The sequence below is a fragment of the Littorina saxatilis genome, linkage group LG8, assembly GCF_037325665.1.
Source record: "Littorina saxatilis isolate snail1 linkage group LG8, US_GU_Lsax_2.0, whole genome shotgun sequence".
NCBI lineage: Eukaryota > Metazoa > Mollusca > Gastropoda > Littorinimorpha > Littorinidae > Littorina > Littorina saxatilis.
This window is the reverse complement of record NC_090252.1, coordinates 21,458,243-21,480,798: the sequence shown is the minus strand read 5'-3', so window position 1 is coordinate 21,480,798 and position 22,556 is coordinate 21,458,243. Positions and strand designations below refer to the sequence as shown.

At 44.6% G+C, this 22,556-nt stretch overlaps 1 protein-coding gene and 1 long non-coding RNA gene across 2 annotated transcripts in view; both read left to right on the top strand.

The window, feature by feature from the left end:
* The window catches only part of LOC138972226 (uncharacterized), a 9,100-nt gene extending 8,361 nt beyond the window's left edge, over positions 1-739 (top strand). Inside the window, exon 3 of the long non-coding RNA XR_011457503.1 lies at positions 517-739. This is a non-coding gene — a long non-coding RNA (uncharacterized lncRNA). The remainder of the gene's footprint in view (positions 1-516) is intronic.
* Positions 740-949: 210 nt separating this feature from the next.
* The window catches only part of LOC138974553 (uncharacterized), a 94,249-nt gene continuing 72,642 nt past the window's right edge, over positions 950-22,556 (top strand). The window contains exons 1-7 of the mRNA XM_070347270.1: positions 950-956; positions 1,261-1,506; positions 10,095-10,127; positions 11,112-11,369; positions 14,338-14,574; positions 17,017-17,256; positions 22,212-22,454. Coding sequence (XP_070203371.1) covers positions 950-956; positions 1,261-1,506; positions 10,095-10,127; positions 11,112-11,369; positions 14,338-14,574; positions 17,017-17,256; positions 22,212-22,454 — 1,264 coding nt within the window. The remainder of the gene's footprint in view (positions 957-1,260; positions 1,507-10,094; positions 10,128-11,111; positions 11,370-14,337; positions 14,575-17,016; positions 17,257-22,211; positions 22,455-22,556) is intronic.

The following is a 22,556-nucleotide window of genomic DNA, read 5'->3' as shown; positions in this document are numbered from 1 at the left end:
ACACCATCAGTTCAGGACTGAAATGAACGGTTTTCGCATATTTCAAGACAACTACGATGTAAACAGAACACGCGAAGGCTTCAAAACATTCTTTCCATGTAATCATAGCACCAACCTCCCAGATGAATGCAGGTACATTGCGAGAAATAACATGCCAACTTTATTTTTTGGCGAAAGGGGGAACGAACGTGTCACTTTGAGTCGTTTGACATCAGGGGACGCCACTCAGTTGCTTGGGGGTCGTTCATTTTTGGGGGAGCAAAGAACATTTCGGTACATGTTGTTTTGTATACCAATAATTAATACTTAAAGTGAAACTGTATGCTAACGGGTACATTTCGCTCAACTGTAACTCATACTGTTAGTTGCTAATCGATAAAACGGTACAGAGGGTGATCAAATCGTAAAATGCATGGTCGGCGACAGTGGGCGCGAATGAGTTGAGTTTCTTTTGCCGCCCACTGTACAATGCACGCATCTCCTCACGCCTGAGGGCCATTTTGTAACCGTCTTCAGAGGTGGCTGGCGGTGTGTTCAAGAACATCGCGCTCTTAAGAAAGACTGCTACACAGAGTAGCCTCTATGGGAACGACAACGCGTACTTCGGGCCTCATCTTGCTGTTGATGGATGGTCATGGGTCGATATCGACGGCAAATCCTGTGCTGTGATGGCTGGCTCTGATCAAACGCCTTGGTGGAAACTGGATCTGATGGAAGACTTTCACGTTTGGGCTCTCGTTTTGACCTTCATACATGAAAGTAAGATTTCAAAAAAATGAAGTTGAAGTGTACATAGGGGGGGGGGGGGGGGGGGCGAGTACGGAAGTGTATTTGTCAGCGTGTTTGTTAGGTTGTTGTTTATCTTGTTGTATGCACTTGCTGACTTTGAGACGAGCTGCATTCTCTGCTGAATTGATAGAATAGAAGACTCTGCTGAATGAAGAGCAGCATGATGTGTAAATACATCACACAGAGTTTTTCTTGTTGTGTTTGCATGTATGCAAGCCCGACAACTGTAACTGCTTCACATCCCTTTATTGCAGACGTAGGCTTCACTTTGTTTGATTCTTGATTTTCGTTAGCAGTTTATTTTCTCAGATTTTTGTCAGCACACATTTTTGGTTTCACATTGTAGGCTTAGGGTTAACCCTAATTCTTGAATAAAGCGCAGATTTCTGACCTTCATGTCTCCCCCTACCTCTTTAAACTAGAGACCGAACAAGCGGCTCTGATCTCAAATTTTCTGTGTCTCATTACAAGATAAAACCGAATTCTCTGGAGTTATACGGCCTCAGGACATTGTTGTCGAGGTGTATAAAAGCGAAGACGGATCTCACAAAGAGTTCAGCAAATCCATCGCAGACGTTGGTACAGCCCAGGAAAATCTGGCAGCCTACACGTACAAGTTTGATGTTAAACCTCCTACCACTGGCCGTTATGTCAAAGTCTCAAAGAACTCACCGGGTCTTGGTTTATGTGAGGTTCAGGTGCTGATCAACTTGGCGGGTGAGAAACTGCGTTTGTCGGCAGTCATGAAACAAAGCTCAAACAAGAGAGAGAGAGAGAGAGAGAGAGAGAGAGAGAGAGAGAGAGAGAGAGAGAGAGAGAGAGAGAGAGAGAGAGAGAGAGAGAGAGAGAGAGAGAGAGAGGCCATGTACGTGCATGGTCTTTCATTGTTTAGATATAAAGAGCAACATAAAGTAGCATGTAAACATATTTATGAGTAGTAATCAGAATGGAAAAAAAGTTGTATCACATGTTCAAACTAAAGCAATCTAGTGGGCAGAGTGTTTAATCTGCTGGTGAACTCCAGTGTAGCGATATATTCTCCTTTCGTCACGCGCACTTCACCTCTGCCTGTCTGTCTAGGTCTGTCTGTCTCTGTTGTGTCTGGGTCTGTCTGTCTAGGTCTGTCTGCCTCTGTTGTGTCCGGGTCTGTCTGTCTCTGTTGTGTCTGGGTCTGCCTGTCTAGGTCTGTCTGTCTCTGTTGTGTTTGGGTCTGTCTGTCCAGGTCTGTCTGTCTCTGTTGTGTCTGGGTCTGTCTGTCTCTGTTGTGTCTAGGTCTGCCTGTCTAGGTCTGTCTGTCTCTGTTGTGTCTGGGTCTGTCTGTCTCTGTTGTGTCTGGGTTTGTCTGTCTCTGTTGTGTCTGGGTCTGTCTGTCTCTGTTGTGTCTGGGTCTGTCTGTCTCTGTTGTGTCTGGGTCTGCCTGTCTAGGTCTGTCTGTCTCTGTTGTGTCTAGGTTTGTCTGTCTCTGTTGTGTCTGGGTCTGTCTGTCTCTGTTGTGTCTGGGTCTGTCTGTCTCTGTTGTGTCTGGGTCTGCCTGTCTAGGTCTGTCTGTCTCTGTTGTGTCTAGGTTTGTCTGTCTCTGTTGTGTCTGGGTCTGTCTGTCTCTGTTGTGTCTGGGTCTGTCTGTCTCTGTTGTGTCCCGGTCTGTCTGTCTCTGTTGTGTCTGGGTCTGTCTGTCTCTGTTGTGTCTGGGTCTGTCTGTCTCTGTTGTGTCTGGGTCTGCCTGTCTAGGTCTGTCTGTCTCTGTTGTGTCTAGGTTTGTCTGTCTCTGTTGTGTCTGGGTCTGTCTGTCTCTGTTGTGTCTGGGTCTGTCTCTGTTGTGTCTGGGTCTGTCTGTCTCTGTTGTGTCTAGGTTTGTCTGTCTCTGTTGTGTCTGGGTCTGTCTGTCTCTGTTGTGTCTGGGTCTGTCTGTCTCTGTTGTGTCTGGGTCTATCTGTCTCTGTTGTGTCTGGGTCTGTCTGTCTCTGTTGTATCTGGGTCTGTCTGTCTCTGTTGTGTCTAGGTCTGTCTGTCTCTGTTGTGTCTGGGTCTGTCTGTCTCTGTTGTGTCTGGGTCTGTCTGTCTCTGTTGTGTCTGGGTCTGTCTGTCTCTGTTGTGTCTGGGTCTGTCTGTCTCTGTTGTGTCTGGGTCTGTCTGTCTCTGTTGTGTCTGGGTCTGTCTGTCTCTGTTGTGTCTGGGTCTGTCTGTCTCTGTTGTGTCTGGGTCTGCCTGTCTAGGTCTGTCTGTCTCTGTTGTGTCTGGGTCTGTCTGTCTCTGTTGTGTCTGGGTCTGTCTGTCTCTGTTGTGTCTGGGTTTGTCTGTCTCTGTTGTGTCTGGGTCTGTCTGTCTCTGTTGTGTCTGGGTCTGTCTGTCTCTGTTGTGTCTAGGTCTGTCTGTCTCTGTTGTGTCTGGGTCTGCCTGTCTAGGTCTGTCTGTCTCTGTTGTGTCTGGGTTTGTCTGTCTCTGTTGTGTCTGGGTCTGTCTGACTCTGTTGTGTCTGGGTCTGTCTGTCTCTGTTGTGTCTGGGTCTGCCTGTCTAGGTCTGTCTGTCTCTGTTGTGTCTGGGTTTGTCTGTCTCTGTTGTGTCTGGGTCTGTCTGTCTCTGTTGTGTCTGGGTCTGTCTGTCTCTGTTGTGTCTGGGTCTGTCTGTCTCTGTTGTGTCTGGGTCTGTCTGTCTCTGTTGTGTCTGGGTCTGTCTGTCTCTGTTGTGTCTGGGTCTGTCTGTCTAGGTCTGTCTGTCTCTGTTGTGTCTGGGTCTGCCTGTCTAGGTATGTCTGTCTCTGTTGTGTCCAGGTCTGTCTGTCTCTGTTGTGTCTGGGTCTGTCTGTCTCTGTTGTGTCTGGGTCTGTCTGTCTCTGTTGTGTCTGGGTCTGCCTGTCTAGGTCTGTCTGTCTCTGTTGTGTCCAGGTCTGTCTGTCTCTGTTGTGTCTGGGTCTGTCTGTCTCTGTTGTGTCTGGGTCTGTCTGTCTCTGTTGTGTCTGGGTCTGCCTGTCTCTGTTGTGTCTGGGTCTGTCTGTCTCTGTTGTGTCTGGGTCTGTCTGTCTCTGTTGTGTCTGGGTCTGTCTGTCTAGGTCTGTCTGTCTCTGTTGTGTCTGGGTTTGTCTGTCCAGGTCTGTCTGTCTCTGTTGTGTCTGGGTCTGTCTGTCTCTGTTGTGTCTGGGTCTGTCTGTCTAGGTCTGTCTGTCTCTGTTGTGTCTGGGTCTGTCTGTCTCTGTTGTGTCTGGGTCTGTCTGTCTAGGTCTGTCTGTCTCTGTTGTGTCTAGGTTTGTCTGTCTCTGTTGTGTCTGGGTCTGTCTGTCTCTGTTGTGTCTGGGTCTGTCTCTGTTGTGTCTGGGTCTGTCTGTCTCTGTTGTGTCTAGGTTTGTCTGTCTCTGTTGTGTCTGGGTCTGTCTGTCTCTGTTGTGTCTGGGTCTGTCTGTCTCTGTTGTGTCTGGGTCTGTCTGTCTAGGTCTGTCTGTCTCTGTTGTGTCTGGGTTTGTCTGTCCAGGTCTGTCTGTCTCTGTTGTGTCTGGGTCTGTCTGTCTCTGTTGTGTCTGGGTCTGTCTGTCTAGGTCTGTCTGTCTCTGTTGTGTCTGGGTCTGTCTGTCTCTGTTGTGTCTGGGTCTGTCTGTCTAGGTCTGTCTGTCTCTGTTGTGTCTGGGTCTGTCTCTGTTGTGTCTGGGTCTGTCTGTCTCTGTTGTGTCTAGGTTTGTCTGTCTCTGTTGTGTCTAGGTTTGTCTGTCTCTGTTGTGTCTGGGTCTGTCTGTCTCTGTTGTGTCTGGGTCTGTCTGTCTCTGTTGTGTCTGGGTCTGTCTGTCTCTGTTGTGTCTGGGTCTGTCTGTCTCTGTTGTATCTGGGTCTGTCTGTCTCTGTTGTGTCTGGGTCTGTCTGTCTCTGTTGTGTCTAGGTTTGTCTGTCTCTGTTGTGTCTGGGTCTGTCTGTCTCTGTTGTGTCTGGGTCTGTCTGTCTCTGTTGTGTCTGGGTCTGTCTGTCTCTGTTGTGTCTGGGTCTGTCTGTCTCTGTTGTGTCTGGGTCTGTCTGTCTCTGTTGTGTCTGGGTCTGTCTGTCTCTGTTGTGTCTGGGTCTGTCTGTCTCTGTTGTGTCTGGGTCTGTCTGTCTCTGTTGTGTCCAGGTCTGTCTGTCTCTGTTGTGTCTGGGTTTGTCTGTCTCTGTTGTGTCTGGGTCTGTCTGTCTCTGTTGTGTCTGGGTCTGTCTGTCTCTGTTGTGTCTGGGTCTGCCTGTCTAGGTCTGTCTGTCTCTGTTGTGTCTAGGTTTGTCTGTCTCTGTTGTGTCTGGGTCTGTCTGTCTCTGTTGTGTCTGGGTCTGTCTGTCTCTGTTGTGTCTGGGTCTGCCTGTCTAGGTCTGTCTGTCTCTGTTGTGTCTAGGTTTGTCTGTCTCTGTTGTGTCTGGGTCTGTCTGTCTCTGTTGTGTCTGGGTCTGTCTGTCTCTGTTGTGTCCCGGTCTGTCTGTCTCTGTTGTGTCTGGGTCTGTCTGTCTCTGTTGTGTCTGGGTCTGTCTGTCTCTGTTGTGTCTGGGTCTGCCTGTCTAGGTCTGTCTGTCTCTGTTGTGTCTAGGTTTGTCTGTCTCTGTTGTGTCTGGGTCTGTCTGTCTCTGTTGTGTCTGGGTCTGTCTCTGTTGTGTCTGGGTCTGTCTGTCTCTGTTGTGTCTAGGTTTGTCTGTCTCTGTTGTGTCTGGGTCTGTCTGTCTCTGTTGTGTCTGGGTCTGTCTGTCTCTGTTGTGTCTGGGTCTATCTGTCTCTGTTGTGTCTGGGTCTGTCTGTCTCTGTTGTATCTGGGTCTGTCTGTCTCTGTTGTGTCTAGGTCTGTCTGTCTCTGTTGTGTCTGGGTCTGTCTGTCTCTGTTGTGTCTGGGTCTGTCTGTCTCTGTTGTGTCTGGGTCTGTCTGTCTCTGTTGTGTCTGGGTCTGTCTGTCTCTGTTGTGTCTGGGTCTGTCTGTCTCTGTTGTGTCTGGGTCTGTCTGTCTCTGTTGTGTCTGGGTCTGTCTGTCTCTGTTGTGTCTGGGTCTGCCTGTCTAGGTCTGTCTGTCTCTGTTGTGTCTGGGTCTGTCTGTCTCTGTTGTGTCTGGGTCTGTCTGTCTCTGTTGTGTCTGGGTTTGTCTGTCTCTGTTGTGTCTGGGTCTGTCTGTCTCTGTTGTGTCTGGGTCTGTCTGTCTCTGTTGTGTCTAGGTCTGTCTGTCTCTGTTGTGTCTGGGTCTGCCTGTCTAGGTCTGTCTGTCTCTGTTGTGTCTGGGTTTGTCTGTCTCTGTTGTGTCTGGGTCTGTCTGACTCTGTTGTGTCTGGGTCTGTCTGTCTCTGTTGTGTCTGGGTCTGCCTGTCTAGGTCTGTCTGTCTCTGTTGTGTCTGGGTTTGTCTGTCTCTGTTGTGTCTGGGTCTGTCTGTCTCTGTTGTGTCTGGGTCTGTCTGTCTCTGTTGTGTCTGGGTCTGTCTGTCTCTGTTGTGTCTGGGTCTGTCTGTCTCTGTTGTGTCTGGGTCTGTCTGTCTCTGTTGTGTCTGGGTCTGTCTGTCTAGGTCTGTCTGTCTCTGTTGTGTCTGGGTCTGCCTGTCTAGGTATGTCTGTCTCTGTTGTGTCCAGGTCTGTCTGTCTCTGTTGTGTCTGGGTCTGTCTGTCTCTGTTGTGTCTGGGTCTGTCTGTCTCTGTTGTGTCTGGGTCTGCCTGTCTAGGTCTGTCTGTCTCTGTTGTGTCCAGGTCTGTCTGTCTCTGTTGTGTCTGGGTCTGTCTGTCTCTGTTGTGTCTGGGTCTGTCTGTCTCTGTTGTGTCTGGGTCTGCCTGTCTCTGTTGTGTCTGGGTCTGTCTGTCTCTGTTGTGTCTGGGTCTGTCTGTCTCTGTTGTGTCTGGGTCTGTCTGTCTAGGTCTGTCTGTCTCTGTTGTGTCTGGGTTTGTCTGTCCAGGTCTGTCTGTCTCTGTTGTGTCTGGGTCTGTCTGTCTCTGTTGTGTCTGGGTCTGTCTGTCTAGGTCTGTCTGTCTCTGTTGTGTCTGGGTCTGTCTGTCTCTGTTGTGTCTGGGTCTGCCTGTCTAGGTCTGTCTGTCTCTGTTGTGTCTAGGTTTGTCTGTCTCTGTTGTGTCTGGGTCTGTCTGTCTCTGTTGTGTCTGGGTCTGTCTCTGTTGTGTCTGCGTCTGTCTGTCTCTGTTGTGTCTAGGTATGTCTGTCTCTGTTGTGTCTGGGTCTGTCTGTCTCTGTTGTGTCTGGGTCTGTCTGTCTCTGTTGTGTCTGGGTCTGTCTGTCTAGGTCTGTCTGTCTCTGTTGTGTCTGGGTTTGTCTGTCCAGGTCTGTCTGTCTCTGTTGTGTCTGGGTCTGTCTGTCTCTGTTGTGTCTGGGTCTGTCTGTCTAGGTCTGTCTGTCTCTGTTGTGTCTGGGTCTGTCTGTCTCTGTTGTGTCTGGGTCTGCCTGTCTAGGTCTGTCTGTCTCTGTTGTGTCTGGGTCTGTCTCTGTTGTGTCTGGGTCTGTCTGTCTCTGTTGTGTCTAGGTTTGTCTGTCTCTGTTGTGTCTAGGTTTGTCTGTCTCTGTTGTGTCTGGGTCTGTCTGTCTCTGTTGTGTCTGGGTCTGTCTGTCTCTGTTGTGTCTGGGTCTGTCTGTCTCTGTTGTGTCTGGGTCTGTCTGTCTCTGTTGTATCTGGGTCTGTCTGTCTCTGTTGTGTCTGGGTCTGTCTGTCTCTGTTGTGTCTAGGTTTGTCTGTCTCTGTTGTGTCTGGGTCTGTCTGTCTCTGTTGTGTCTGGGTCTGTCTGTCTCTGTTGTGTCTGGGTCTGTCTGTCTCTGTTGTGTCTGGGTCTGTCTGTCTCTGTTGTGTCTGGGTCTGTCTGTCTCTGTTGTGTCTGGGTCTGTCTGTCTCTGTTGTGTCTGGGTCTGCCTCTCTAGGTCTGTCTGTCTCTGTTGTGTCTGGGTCTGTCTGTCTCTGTTGTGTCTGGGTCTGTCTGTCTCTGTTGTGTCTGGGTTTGTCTTTCTCTGTTGTGTCTGGGTCTGTCTGTCTCTGTTGTGTCTGGGTCTGTCTGTCTCTGTTGTGTCTAGGTCTGTCTGTCTCTGTTGTGTCTGGGTCTGCCTGTCTAGGTCTGTCTGTCTCTGTTGTGTCTGGGTTTGTCTGTCTCTGTTGTGTCTGGGTCTGTCTGACTCTGTTGTGTCTGGGTCTGTCTGTCTCTGTTGTGTCTGGGTCTGCCTGTCTAGGTCTGTCTGTCTCTGTTGTGTCTGGGTTTGTCTGTCTCTGTTGTGTCTGGGTCTGTCTGTCTCTGTTGTGTCTGGGTCTGTCTGTCTCTGTTGTGTCTGGGTCTGTCTGTCTCTGTTGTGTCTGGGTCTGTCTGTCTAGGTCTGTCTGTCTCTGTTGTGTCTGGGTCTGCCTGTCTAGGTCTGTCTGTCTCTGTTGTGTCCAGGTCTGTCTGTCTCTGTTGTGTCCAGGTCTGTCTGTCTCTGTTGTGTCTGGGTCTGTCTGTCTCTGTTGTGTCTGGGTCTGTCTGTCTCTGTTGTGTCTGGGTCTGCCTGTCTAGGTCTGTCTGTCTCTGTTGTGTCCAGGTCTGTCTGTCTCTGTTGTGTCTGGGTCTGTCTGTCTCTGTTGTGTCTAGGTCTGTCTGTCTCTGTTGTGTCTGGGTCTGCCTGTCTCTGTTGTGTCTGGGTCTGTCTGTCTCTGTTGTGTCTGGGTCTGTCTGTCTCTGTTGTGTCTGGGTCTGTCTGTCTAGGTCTGTCTGTCTCTGTTGTGTCTGGGTTTGTCTGTCCAGGTCTGTCTGTCTCTGTTGTGTCTGGGTCTGTCTGTCTCTGTTGTGTCTGGGTCTGTCTGTCTAGGTCTGTCCGTCTCTGTTGTGTCTGGGTCTGTCTGTCTCTGTTGTGTCTGGGTCTGTCTGTCTAGGTCTGTCTGTCTCTGTTGTGTCTGGGTCTGTCTGTCCAGGTCTGTCTGTCTCTGTTGTGTCTGGGTCTGTCTGTCTAGGTCTGTCTGTCTCTGTTGTGTCTGGGTCTGTCTGTCCAGGTCTGTCTGTCTCTGTTGTGTCTGGGTCTGTCTGTCTCTGTTGTGTCTGGGTCTGTCTGTCTCTGTTGTGTCTGGGTCTGTCTGTCTAGATCTGTCTGTCTCTGTTGTGTCTGGGTCTGTCTGTCCAGGTCTGTCTGTCTCTGTTGTGTCTAGGTCTGTCTGTCTCTGTTGTGTCTGGGTCTGTCTGTCTCTGTTGTGTCTGGGTCTGTCTGTCTAGGTCTGTCTGTCTCTCTGTGTCTGGGTCTGTCTATCTAGATCTGTCTGTCTCTGTTGTGTCTGGGTCTGTCTGTCCAGGTCTGTCTGTCTCTGTTGTGTCTGGGTCTGTCTGTCTAGATCTGTCTGTCTCTGTTGTGTCTGGGTCTGTCTGTCCAGGTCTGTCTGTCTCTCTGTATCTGGCTGCCTGTGTGTATGCAGATTTTTCTTTTACATGCATTGTTCTTGCACCTGTGTGTGGGCTGGTTTTCTTTCACTTTGTTTACGATTCTCTTTGTTTCTGTGTGTCGTAATATATAGTCCGTGGGCCGCCGTTTGTGCTGTTAAATCGTTTGTCAAGTAGTCACCTTTAACCAGTTCTTGTGCTTTACCTGCTGATTCCCCTACTTCCCTTATCTTCCTCAATTAAGCCTTGTTGTTCTCTCAGTGCACTGAGAGATAGACTGTAAGAGCTCTGTCCTTCCCTTTAGTGACTTGACTTGTGAGCCCTTATAGTTTCCACCCTTGTTTGTTCTTTGTTCTGTCCCCAGTTATTTCATTGCCGTACTTTCATTTCATTGTGTATGTTCGCGTGAATATCATTTTCTTTTGCGTGGTTGTGGTACAAAGTCAGCGTGTCGTCAGTCCAGTTTTTACGTCATTATAAAACGTCACGTTTTTAGTCGTCATATTCGTTTCGCCCTCAGCGGCTTTTTTGTGTGTTTTTTCCGACGCCAAATATAAGATTTGCATGCACCTTTGCTCTTTATCTTTCCTGAGCACCTTTTTTGTCTCTGTATCCTCTGGTGTTCACTGTCTGCTGTTCTCTAGTTCTGTCTCCTTCTTTCTCTGTTCAGTGTTTCTGTCTTTCTCATTTCTGCTTCGCTTTCTAGTTTTCTCTCCTTCTTGCTCTATCGTTCTCGTTTGTTTTATTGTTTGCTCTCTGTTTACGTTCCCTTTTTTGTGCAGTTTTCACCGGACGCAGATCAACAAAAGAAGGAAATAAAACAAGACCAAAAAAAACCATCTGTGTTCGCGTTGTCCCTATACTATAGTCAGAATTACCAAAGAAGCCGCACTTACATGCATTGTGTCTTTCTTTATGTATCCGTCTGTCTGTCTGTCTGTGTGTATGCTGTTTTCTTTAACATGCACTCATGGAATGAGTTGATTTTCATTTCTATCCTGTGCAGAGAACAACATCAAAAGCGTCTTCTGGACGAAGTGTAAGTGTGTTTGTCTTTCTTTCTTTCTTTCTTTATTTGGTGTTTAACGTCGTTTTCAACCACGAAGGTTATATCGCGACGGGGAAAGGGGGGAGATGGGATAGAGCCACTTGTCAATTGTTTCTTGTTCACAAAAGCACTAATCAAAAATTTGCTCCAGGGGGCTTGCAACGTAGTATTACCTTACTGGGAGAATGCAAGTTTCCAGTACAAAGGACTTAACATTTCTTACATACTGCTTGACTAAAATCTTTACAAAAATTGACTATATTCTATACAAGAAACACTTAACAAGGGTAAAAAGAGAAACATAATCCGTTAGTCGCCTCTTACGACATGCTGGGGAGCATCGGGTCAATTCTTCCCCCTAACCCGCGGGGGGATGTCCAAGTCTACAGTGGTTTGAGTTATACCATAGCTTTGGTTACATGGAACTAGTTTTTACAATCGCTTCTGAGGAACATGGGAAATTCTCGGTAGATGATATTGCAATAAACTTGCGACACTTTAGACGATCAAAGGGTCAGTTGGTAACGCTAGCTGAGGGAGGGCGTGGGGGCAGGGGGGATGTGGAGGAATCGGAACTCACCGAAACATATTTTCCGTAGAATGTCTATTTGCAGTATGTGTATACCCCAGATCCAGATAAAAATGTTCGTTTTGGAAATGTAACTAGAAAAGCAACTTTAGCTCGCGCGTGTGCGCGAATGCATAGCTATAGATTGTGTGTGTGTGTGTGTGATTAGTTGTTGGATAATGTGCATGTGGAAGTGTCATTCTGATGCAAACAAACAACGACCGGGCATCCACCTACGTCCTCACTATAAAATAGAGAATCGACATTTCCGATATACCCTGCCCCACGTCCAACTCAAACAAATCATGTATAAGGACAAGGTCAATGAAAGCTCTATTCGAGAGTCAAAGATATGCTGCTTTGCTTGGGTGAAAGTCCATTCATGCATTTCTTACTTGCGTTTCTAGCTGCTCAAGTAACCCGGCACAATGTGGCATTACGAAAGCCAGTGACCTACCACTCAGTCCATGCTACCAAACCGTATCACACGGTAAATAAACGACCGGAACTTACAAACAACATCAACAATGATTGCATACCGCAGAAAGCCCCTTTCCCTGGAGAACAGACCATCAATTTCTTCATCGTCACTCTGTCAGATCCTTCCGAGGGAGAGGTAACACCAGGTGCTCATTACAGAGTCTACGGCGTCATGATATCTCAGGGTAAACTTTTGTGTTGTTCATTGTTAGCGTTTGAACCTGTCCAGTGGATAAGACATCGGCCTTGTGATCGGAAGGTCGTGAGTTCAAATCCAGGCCGCGGCCGCCTGATGGGTTAAGGGTAGAGATTGTGTCCGATCTCCCAGGTCAACGTATGCACAGACCCGCTTGTGGTCGTATCCCTCTTCGTGCTTACACCCAAGCACAAGACCAATTGCGCATGGAAAAGATCCCATAATCCATGTCAGCGTTCGGTGGGTTATAGAAACACGAAAATACCCAGCATGCTTCCCAAAAAAAACGGCGTATGCTGCCGAAATGGCGGGTTAAAAACGGTCTCACACTCGTGCAAAATACATGAGTGAATATCTCAGCCCAAGAACAAAGAAAAAGAAGATGAACCCGTCCGTGATTGTTACTGGCACAGTCGCTTGTGTTTTAATCGATCTCTTGGCAATGTTTCAAGAGTTATGAGTGTCCTCTCCTTCGCTACTTTCACCTTTCTCGTTCCTGAATTAGGTACCGTGTTTATCCTTGTTTTAAAGCACACATCTGATTAATGTATATTTTACACTTTATCGTACATTTTCCATCACCATTATTTTGTTGAAAACATTTACCTGAACGGCCATGATCCCCAAAAGAAAAACAAGAACAAAACAATACTGCAGCCAAGCGTGGTTTTTTATATTTAGTCAAGTTTTGACTAAATATTTTAACATCGAGGGGGAATCGAAACGAGGGTCGTGGTGTATGGTGTGTGTGCGTGTGTGTGTGTGTGTGTGTGTGTGTGTGTGTGTGTGTGTGTCTGTGTGTGTGTGTAGAGCGATTCAGACTGAACTACTTGACCGATCTTTATGAAATTTGACATGAGAGTTCCTGGGTATGAAATCCCCGAACGTTTTTTTTCATTTTTTTGATAAATGTCTTTGATGACGTCATATCCGGCTTTTCGTGAAAGTTGAGGCGGCACTGTCACGCCCTCATTTTTCAACCAAATTGGTTGAAATTTTGGTCAAGTAATCTTCGACGAAGCCCGGACTTCGGTATTGCATTTCAGCTTGGTGGCTTAAAAATTATTTAATGACTTTGGTCATTAAAAATCTGAAAATTGTAAAAAAAAATACAAATTTATAAAACGATCCAAATTTACGTTTATCTTATTCTCCATCATTTGCTGATTCCAAAAACATATAAATATGTTATATTCGGATTATAAACAAGCTCTGAAAATTAAATATATAAAAATTATTATCAAAATTAAATTGTCCAAATCAATTTAAAAACACTTTCATCTTATTCCTTGTCGGTTCCTGATTCCAAAAACATATAGATATGATATGTTTGGATTAAAAACACGCTCAGAAAGTTAAAACAAAGAGAGGTACAGAAAAGCGTGCTATCCTTCTTAGCGCAACTACTACCCCGCTCTTCTTGTCAATTTCACTGCCTTTGCCATGAGCGGTGGACTGACGATGCTACGAGTATACGGTCTTGCTGAAAAATGGCATTGCGTTCAGTTTCATTCTGTGAGTTCGACAGCTACTTGACTAAATATTGTATTTTCGCCTTACGCGACTTGTTTTTAATTGCCAAAAATCCCAGACAGATTGGATACTCTTGTTTATTTTAAAAGGCCACATAATATAACTGCATTTGAAGAAAAGAAGAAACAAGTCGCGTAAGGCGAAATTACTACATTTAGTCAAGCTGTCGAACTCACGGAATGAAACTGAACGCACTGTATTTTTTTTCACCAAGACAGTACAGCTTCGTCAATCCTCGCGAGAAGGAAATCGCTCACCTCCCACGTGCAAAACGCAGTGATATGCACACGCCAGAATAGCGCGGTAGCGTATTGTGCTAAGCAGGAAAGCGCGCTTTTCTGTATTCGTGTTAACTTTCTGACCTTGTTTTGAATACAACCTATCATATCTATATGTTTTTTGAATCAAGAAACGATAAAGAATAAGATGAAATCCTTTTTGGATCGATTTCTTAAATTTTAATTGTTAGACTAATTAATCTATTTTTGTTAATTGTGATCACATTTTAAGAGTAAACATGACATATGTATATAATTTTAGGTTCAGAATGTCATTAAGAATACGATGCAATCAGTTTTAAATCTGTTTGCAAAAAATCGATTTTAATGACAAATTTAATGAGCAAACTCATTAATTAGTTTGTAAGCCTCCAAGCTGAAATGCAATACCAAAGTCCGGGCGTCGTCGAAGATTACTTGACCAAAATTTCAACCAATTTGGTTTAAAAATGAAAGCGTGACAGTGCCTCCTCAACTTTCACAAAAAGTCGGATATGACGTCATCAAAGACATTTATCAAAAAAATGAAAAAAACCGTTTAGGGATATCATACCCAGGAACTCCCATGTAAAATGTCATGAAGATCGGTCTAGTAGTTTTCTCTAAATCGCTCTACACACACACACACACACACCACGTACACCCTCGTCTCGATTCCCACCTCTACGTTAAAACATTTAGTCAAAACTTGACTAAATGTAAAAAGAGTAATAAAAGTTGGTTGGTCCATGCTACCAGTCAGCAAGAAATCAACTCACTTGAACATTGAAATTGTTGTCTCACATCTCAAACATAGGCTAACACGGTGATTGCATGCAGCACCACGCAGTGTAGTAAGCACGACACCGACGATGCTGTTGCTGCTTTTGAGGATATCGCTTCTGCTGTTGCTGCTGCTACTGCAGCTGCTGCTGCTGCTTTTCATGTTCTTGCAGTGGCTTATTATGACATTAATGGTAATAGTGGTGGTGATGGAGATGATATTGATGATGATGGTGGTCATGCTGATGAATAAGACTATTGTCACGACGACGATGAAGACTTCGACAATGATGACGATAATGATAATTATATTCTTTAGCTTTTCCACGACAAAGAATGTGCATTTTAGCGCACTGAAAACTGAACACGTGCACTTTTAAACAGGTTGCTCACCGAAGAAGTACAATTACACTGTCCACGTGGGCATGCATGGCGACCTGAAGTTCAGACATGTTACCAAGGCCACGGTTTGCACGAGGAATCAGATTGTCAGACAATGTTCAACTAAGCTTATTCTGTGTGAGCGGATGACAGTCGGTACCCACGTACGAGTTGATATCGACAATCTGAGACTGGCGCAAATCACTATCTGTAATATCCAGGTGTATGGCAGGCTGTACGGTAATTGCTGACGGAGTCATTATTATTCTTTGTAATGTATTTTCGTTCCCTATCTTAATCAGGGCTCCCCAAAGTGCGCGCCCCTGCGTCCTATACGCACTAGAAGCCAAACACACGTACTAGAAATGTATAAAAGGGGTTCAAGGACGCACTAAACTTTGAAAAAGCGGGTCCTGAGACGCACTAAACTTTAAAAAGCGGGTCCTGAGACGCACTAAATTTCTCGTATCGTGCGTACCGTAGATACTTGTTCAGACTGCAATCGTCAGCTATTGTACACAGTACACTATGCGTGAACACAAAATTAGTTCAACCAGACTTTTCGGCTTTTGTACCCTGGACACCCTCTAAAATTCTGCAGTGGGGGTCCATGGACCCTCTAAACATTGAATGTGGGGGTCCCGGGACCTTCTAGAGGGGACGTTTGTGCAACGTCCGTGTAACATTGACATTGCATACAATCAATCAATCAATATGAGGCTTATATCGCGCGTATCGTGGGTACAGTTCTAAGCGCAGGAATTTTTAATTTTTTTATAATTTTTATTTTTATGCAATTTATATCGCGCTCATGTTCAAGGCGCAGGGATTTATTTATGCCGTGTGAGATGGAATTTATTTTACACAATTTGAATACATCACGCATTCACATCGGCCAGCAGATCGCAGCCATTTCGGCGCATATCCTACTTTTCACGGCCTATTATTCCAAGTCACACGGGTATTTTGGTGGACAGTTTTATCTATGCCTATACAATTTTGCCAGGAAAGACCCTTTTGTCAATCGTGGGATCTTTAACGTGCACACCCCAATGTTGTGTACACGAAGGGACCTCGGTTTTTCGTCTCATCCGAAAGACTAGCACTTGAACCCACCACCTAGGTTAGGAAAGGGGGGGATAAAACTGCTAACGCCCTGACCCAGGGTCGAACTCGCTTCCGAGCGCAAGTGCGTTACCACTCGGCCACCCTGTCCCACACCGTGCTCATATAGCTTAGTACCCGCTTTTAGTCATTGGTAGTCTATAATTATGTAAGTATGATACGTTGTGATCTAATACAATATGATCTGTTATGATACACATTATTGAATAAGATGTGCAGGATGATCCCCCCCCCCACCATTTTGTTTTTAAATCACACCCACTAAGGTCCTTATTACATGTACATATCTTTCATGGCTGTCTACTACAAGCATGCAGTAGTAATAGCATTATACAAATCGTGTAATTGTTATACTTTTACTTTGATATGATTTACAATCATGTCTGGTGATGTATTATTTGTGCAAAAGGTGGTCTCACTTTCATGCTATGACAAAAATGTGTTTTAAATTCGGGATCAGCTTAAAGGTCCTTGTCTACATTTTAAAACCGAAATCGCCATTTGACCATTAAAATGCAGAGTCTATTATCTACAAATATCAACAATACACCCCCTTTCGATCAGGAAAGACGAAGCCAGTGTAGCCGTTTGAAAATTCATTGTAGTATTCCAGCGTAGTACTCATAGTAGGATATCCTTATTTGGAAAATGCCAAGCGCAAAACTCCTCTCAAATCCCGTGCATTTCGTGCGTTTAAAAAAAAACTTGGACAGCGCTCCAGTGTCCAACTGTTGCTTCACTTGTTTGGGCGTGGCTATAAGCATAGTGACATGAATTTGATTGGTCAGTATTTTTAGGCAAAGCACATGTTCTTAGCAAACAGAAAACAACATATTGGAAGCGTGAGTCACGCTACCCAAAAATAAAATCTTTTTTTAAATATATATTTTTTTCTATAATTTTTTTCCCCATGGTTCATTCATCATTTGACATAATTTTTGTATCGAAATCTAACCATAAGATTATTGAAAAAAAGCAAAAATGTAGACGACCACCTTATTAAGCACGATGTTTGACATTGAGTGGTATTTATAGCTACTCTTTCCCAATAGCCGTTCAGATTTTGTTTTGTTTTATGAAATCATACCTTAGACAATCTCTGACTTGAAGACAGCAGTAACATGCAGTACAAAGTTATTTTCAATGGCCAAATAATGTTGTATTTGTTAAATATATAAGTGTTAGGTTCCACCTTTTCAGTTAATAGATGATGTTTGGATATAACTTTGATTGGTCTGTGGAAAACTTGAATAACCTGAATATGAGGCGAACCTTTCCAGTATCCTTTAAATATAGAGCTCAGTGGGAAATACCGCTGGGGACACACCCGTTTATAGCTAAAGTTTTAATTTAAAGGAGACGTTCAAGTTTGTGTGTGTGTGTGTGTGTGTGTGTGTGTGTGTGTGTGTGTGTGTGTGTGTGTGTGTGCGTGTGTGTGTGTGCGTGTGTACGTGCATATGTGTCGATGTGTGTGTGATGAAACATATGCATTGACATCTTGAAGTGAATCTTGCCTATACTATTCCTGGATTTATCATTCTAATAATATTCTCTCAGGCAGTCGAGATGGCTTGATGAACGTCGCCTTGTACAAATACGCACGTCAAAGTGGAACACACACAACTGAGCCGGCTGCATTGGCGGTTGACGGAGTCTTGAAACGAGTCGGCCCGTCACCTGAGTGGGCAACGTGCACCAAAGCCACGATGGAACCACAAACTGATAAGAGCTGGTGGCTAGTGGACTTAGCCAACGTCTACGATATTGAAGCTGTTAATATCCAGACCAACACAAGTCGTGAGTATTGTCACCAAGTAAAATAATAGTCATTGCAAAAGTTAAACAATGCATTCATCCTAAAATCCCCATGCATAATACATCATGGTCAACCCAAATTATTTAAGAAACATGATAATACAACATTGTCTTTTGACAACAATTCTTCATATCATGCATAGTTGCTGTGTTATCAAATTCTTTATAGACATGATAATTCAATTGAAAAACCATTGAGACTTTTGCCATCGGGAAATCGATTTGACTACAGTTTTCAGCCTTTGGTTAATAGATAGCAGAATTCAATGCCGAGATGTACCTTTTTGATACTCAGTGTTCTAGTTTAACTCGCAATGGGAATTCCTCGTAACATTCTTTGTTTAGTGGGCAAGTGAGTAGTCTCAACAAGTGTCCATACATCTGCAGCATTAATAGTCTGCATAAACATATCCGTCCGTGACAAATATAAATGTTGAGATGTTTTCAAAAGTGTCTTGTCATGGTCATGCATCAGTCGAACAGATCTGTTGCTGCTAATGCTTGTACGTCTACCACTATAATTGCTACCACTATATACTGATGCTGCTTCTGCTACATACAGACCTGCTTTTAAGAAGCTTGTTTAATAGAAACCTCGGTTATATAAGAAACTTCTTCTTCTTCTCCAGCGTTCCAGAATTGTCTGGTTACGTGTAAGCTCGTTTGCCCATTTTTGGGTTCCCCAAACTATACTCTGAGTTCCCCACACTATACTCTGAGAGCAAAGTCAGCTTCACTCCGCTTTCGTTGAGTAGGCATGCTGGGTATTTTCGTGTTTCAATAACCCATCGAGTTCCGACATGGATTACAGGATATTTTCCGTGCGCACTTGGTCTTGTGCTTGCGTGTACACACGGAGGGGGTTAAGTCACTAGCAGGTATGCACATAAGTTGACCTGGGAGATCGGAAAAATCTCCACTCTTAACCCACCAGGCGGCAGTGACCGGGATTCGAACTCACGACCTCCCGATTAGGAGGCCGACGTCTTACCACCACGCCACTGCGCCCGTCACATAAGAAACAAAAAGACATGTTTTTGCCGAAGGTCTTCTTTGTTAAGACTTACACAAAAATAGATAAACAAATATTGCTTATGAGGAAGCGCGCCTATATTGTTCCAAATATACATGACTTCAGCTCGGACGTAAGAAAATCGAGTCAGTTCGTATCAGCCACCGTCCTCAGGAAGAGACAGTTTTCAGTCAAAGCTGTTCAAGGGCACTCACGTACTATATTTGATTTTCAATTCACGACTCAAAACCTTTGGGATAAACCAAAAAGAATAGTTTACAAGTACAAGGAATTCAGAATTTAATTTTGTTTAAAGTTTAAAAATCATGATTTACAAAAGTAGTTTGGGGACTCGAACTCGAGACCACCGGCATTGGAGGCAAACGTCATATTACCGCACCACAAGGCTTACACAAGCGAGGCGTGAAAACTAAGACTTGAACTGCCAACATAACTGCCACGTGCCCGAGTTTTCGAATCGAGCATGTGTTGACTCGTCGTTTTCCCCGTTCGTATTTGTGTTTTGTACGTTTTCTTGATATCATCATAACATGTAGTCGCGGTGTTGCCTAGAGGGCAATCAATTTTCACCAAAGCCGATGTCACGGTTACTACAAAAAATTTAAAAAATGAATAGGTAATTCCGGAAGTACTCATTCATTATGCAATTTGTTTTTTTTTATATTTCGATTCATTTCACAATCCAAAACGTTTGAAATGAAGCAAATGAATAAAATACAAGAACACAATTTTTTTTTTAAATCGAACCCGGGATCACAAAAGTAAGGAATAGCGCATGGTCGAGCACGTTACCGACTGAGCTATTCTGTCGCCCTCTAGGCGAGGGAGATTTTAACTTCAAATATTACGCTTAAGTTCTTGAACGTGACGACTGCAGTGGCACTGACTCCACCCTTCTTATCAAATATTCAGATGATACAGCGCTAGAAGATCTCTACAATAGTGACGCAACTTACTTTGCAGAAGTAGAACGTTTCAACGCCTGGTGTAAAGACAACTTTTTAGACCTAACTGTGACAAAGACCAAAGAACTTCTGATAGACTTTAGAAGAAACCCTGCCCCTGTCCCTGACCTGATGATTGATGGTGTGACTGTTGAGCGTGTGACTGAATATAAGTATCTTGGCACAGTTATCGATGATAAGCTGTCCTTCAATGCAAACACCACCCTCATACACAAAAAATGTCAGTCACGCATCTACTGCCTTCAGAAACTTAGGAAGTTGAATGTGAACCCTTCTATCCTTCAAACTTTCTACCGCTCTTTCATCGAGTCTGTCATCACTTTTGGTTTTGTGTCCTGGTATGGAGGTCTGAGTGTGAAGAACAGGAATGTCTTAGTGCGAATGGTGAATGTCAGTAGCAAGGTGATTGGCAGGCAGCAAGCAAGTGTGGAGTCCCTGTATGAAAAGCGTGTGGTGAGAAAGAGTAGGCGGATAGCTTCAGATAGGTCCCATGTCCTTGCCCACCTCTATGAACTCCTTCCCTCTGGCCGTAGACTTCGCACGCACAAAGCTAGGACACTCAGGCTGCAAAACAGCTTCATCCCCAAATCCATCAACCCTTGGCAACATGTAAACACATCCACATACCCGACTCAGCCCCTCTTCTGCCAGTGCAATCAGAAGTAATGTACACGTATGTATTGGTTTTATGTACGTCCGTATTTTTTTCTGTGATATATTGTATGCTATGATTTTTTGTAATGATGTTTAGCCATAGTCCGGTATACTCGTAGGTGTGCGAGAATATGTAAGCGCAGTGCTTTAAAGATGTCCATGTGGGAATGTGTAAGTGGGCGTAGTCGAATGTCCATGTGGGAATGTGTAAGTGGAGCATATAAGAATGCCCATGTGTGAATGTGTAAGTGGAGCGTATAAGAATGTGTAAGTGGATCGTGGTCGAATGTCCATGTGTGAATGGGTAAGTTGAGCGTATAAGAATGTCCATGTGTGCGATGTGTAAGTGAGACATGGATGTGTTCATGACTGAATGCGTAAGCACAATGCAAGGAATGGCCAGAAAGGTATGTGGGAGGTGTGTTTATAACCTGCCCTGTTATATAGTGCTATATGTCTTATGTAAAAACAATGTCCTGTTTGTGTTATTGTTATGTACCACGCCTGAATTTCTCTATGAGATAATAAAGTATTCTTATTCTGACTCGAGTTTCTGAGTCTCTCTGCTCGTATTTGTGAACTGTTCTCAAAATCTCACTGTTCGGGGCTAATTCAATTCATAACCGACCCTACGCTCCCGGTCACTTGGTATACGTTTGGAAAGCAATATGAAGTAGCGATAATTTCAAACGTGACCGACATTATTGATACGGAATGCATTGACCAATCCCCCAAAAGCGCTGACGTCATTGCATGATAAACACACACAATCATCTATTCTCGATGACATACTAAGGAATTAGCTCGGGAGAACGACGATCTATGGACGGTTTATTATATAAAGGGAAGCCGACGGTTAAAAACGGGCGTCGATAGAGCCAATGAACAGGCATAAGGATCAACTTCTAGTATGATGGACATCGGGTCTCGTATATATATTCAGTACCTCAGACTCTCATATAAAACAAATATTGTTCACATTAGCTCGAACAGGTACCTGTACTCTCCGTTCACTGATTTGGAGGAGGGGATCAGACTCCGGTCATTGGATACTATGGCATGCCCATCCCACTCTCTCAGTTACAGTCCAAATGGCTGACAGAAACTATCCCCCATTGCTTTCTTCATAGCGAAAAACTGTGATTATTGATGATCTTGAAAACAACTTGCATACACCGGAAGAGGTATGAGAATATACGCAGATCCCAGCCAGCACATTTCAAATATTCTGAAACAGAAGGAAAAGTACAGTTTAACATTTCTGGGGGAAAAGTCATCTTATCAACAGATATTTTCCCCCTTTTTTATTATTTATTCTCAAGCACGCTCAAAATACTTTCTTGTACCGAACTGCTTGGATAGAAGAAAGCTCACGTTCCCTCGATTTTCTGATCAGCGGGTCCGACTGTAAGACTATGATACTACTAGTCAGGGCCTAGTTTTGTAAGCCGTTCGGCTTACTTTACGCCGAAATAACATCTCCAATATGCGGAACTTGATTTGGTGTACGCTGAAATGCAAAAACGTGTTATTCCCAAACGGTAAACCCAAACAGTCCCAGCTTTCGTTTTGTGCGCCGTTCGGTTCAATTCTCAATCGGTTTGACAGTTTGCTTGAGCACGCACTTCCTCTGGCATCGCGCGAGCATGCTTTGTGCCGGTGTTTTGTGGCTCTAGACTTGAAATAATGTCTCGAAGCGACATTGTTGAACGTGGTCAGCCATTCAGTGACAAAGAATCCAGGTATTCCTGGAAGTGGGAATGGCACTTACAGGCCAAATAACACAAGATTGTCAGTTTTCTTGTTTTCTGTCTGTGTTTTTCTTGTTGGTGAAGGCATAATTTAGTTGCTCAATCTTCTTTGGGGGGGGGGGGGGTCATTTTAGGTAAAATAATCTCCAAAAAAATCTTCAATTTTCCTATTTTCAGAGTTTTTTTCTATTTCACCATTATTTATATTTATATTTCTTCTTTTTCCCCCACCAAGGGCCAGACCCCCGCCTTTGTAAGCTGAACTCACTTTTTCCAATGCTAGGCCCTGTACTAGTGCTACTGCTACTACACATGTTACTGCTGCCAATGTTAATTATTTTAAAACAGTAGTAGAAAAATAATACTGTTCAAACTCAAATAGAAATGTAAAAGTATGCAATTGTTTTGGTCTCCACGTCAGCATTGTGTGTGTGTGTGTGTGTGTGTGTGTGTGTGTGTGTGTGTGTGTGTGTGTGTGTGTGTGTGTGTGTGTGTGTGTGTGTGTGTGTTTACTTAAACATTCTATTTGTACAGAAACTCTAACCCTTGTAGAAGTGAGAGTTTACCTCGATGACATATTCCGGTGGCTTGCGAATAAGGGGGTTATACATACGCTGGACCAAAGTTACGACTTGTGCTATGAAGCTGGCACCTTGGAAGCAGGCACGATGCATCTCCGACGTTGCAACGAGGTCCTTAAAGGTCGCCACGTGAAAGTGATTCAAGATGCAAGCGACCTGGTACTCTGCGAGGTGGAAGTCATGGCACGACCTCTGTGTATGTAGGATGAGTTTTGCTCGTAACTTTGCCTTCCCTCGTTCTTTTGCTCTGTTTCTGTCTGTCTGTGTATTTTTCTCTATTCCTTGAAAAGTGATATGT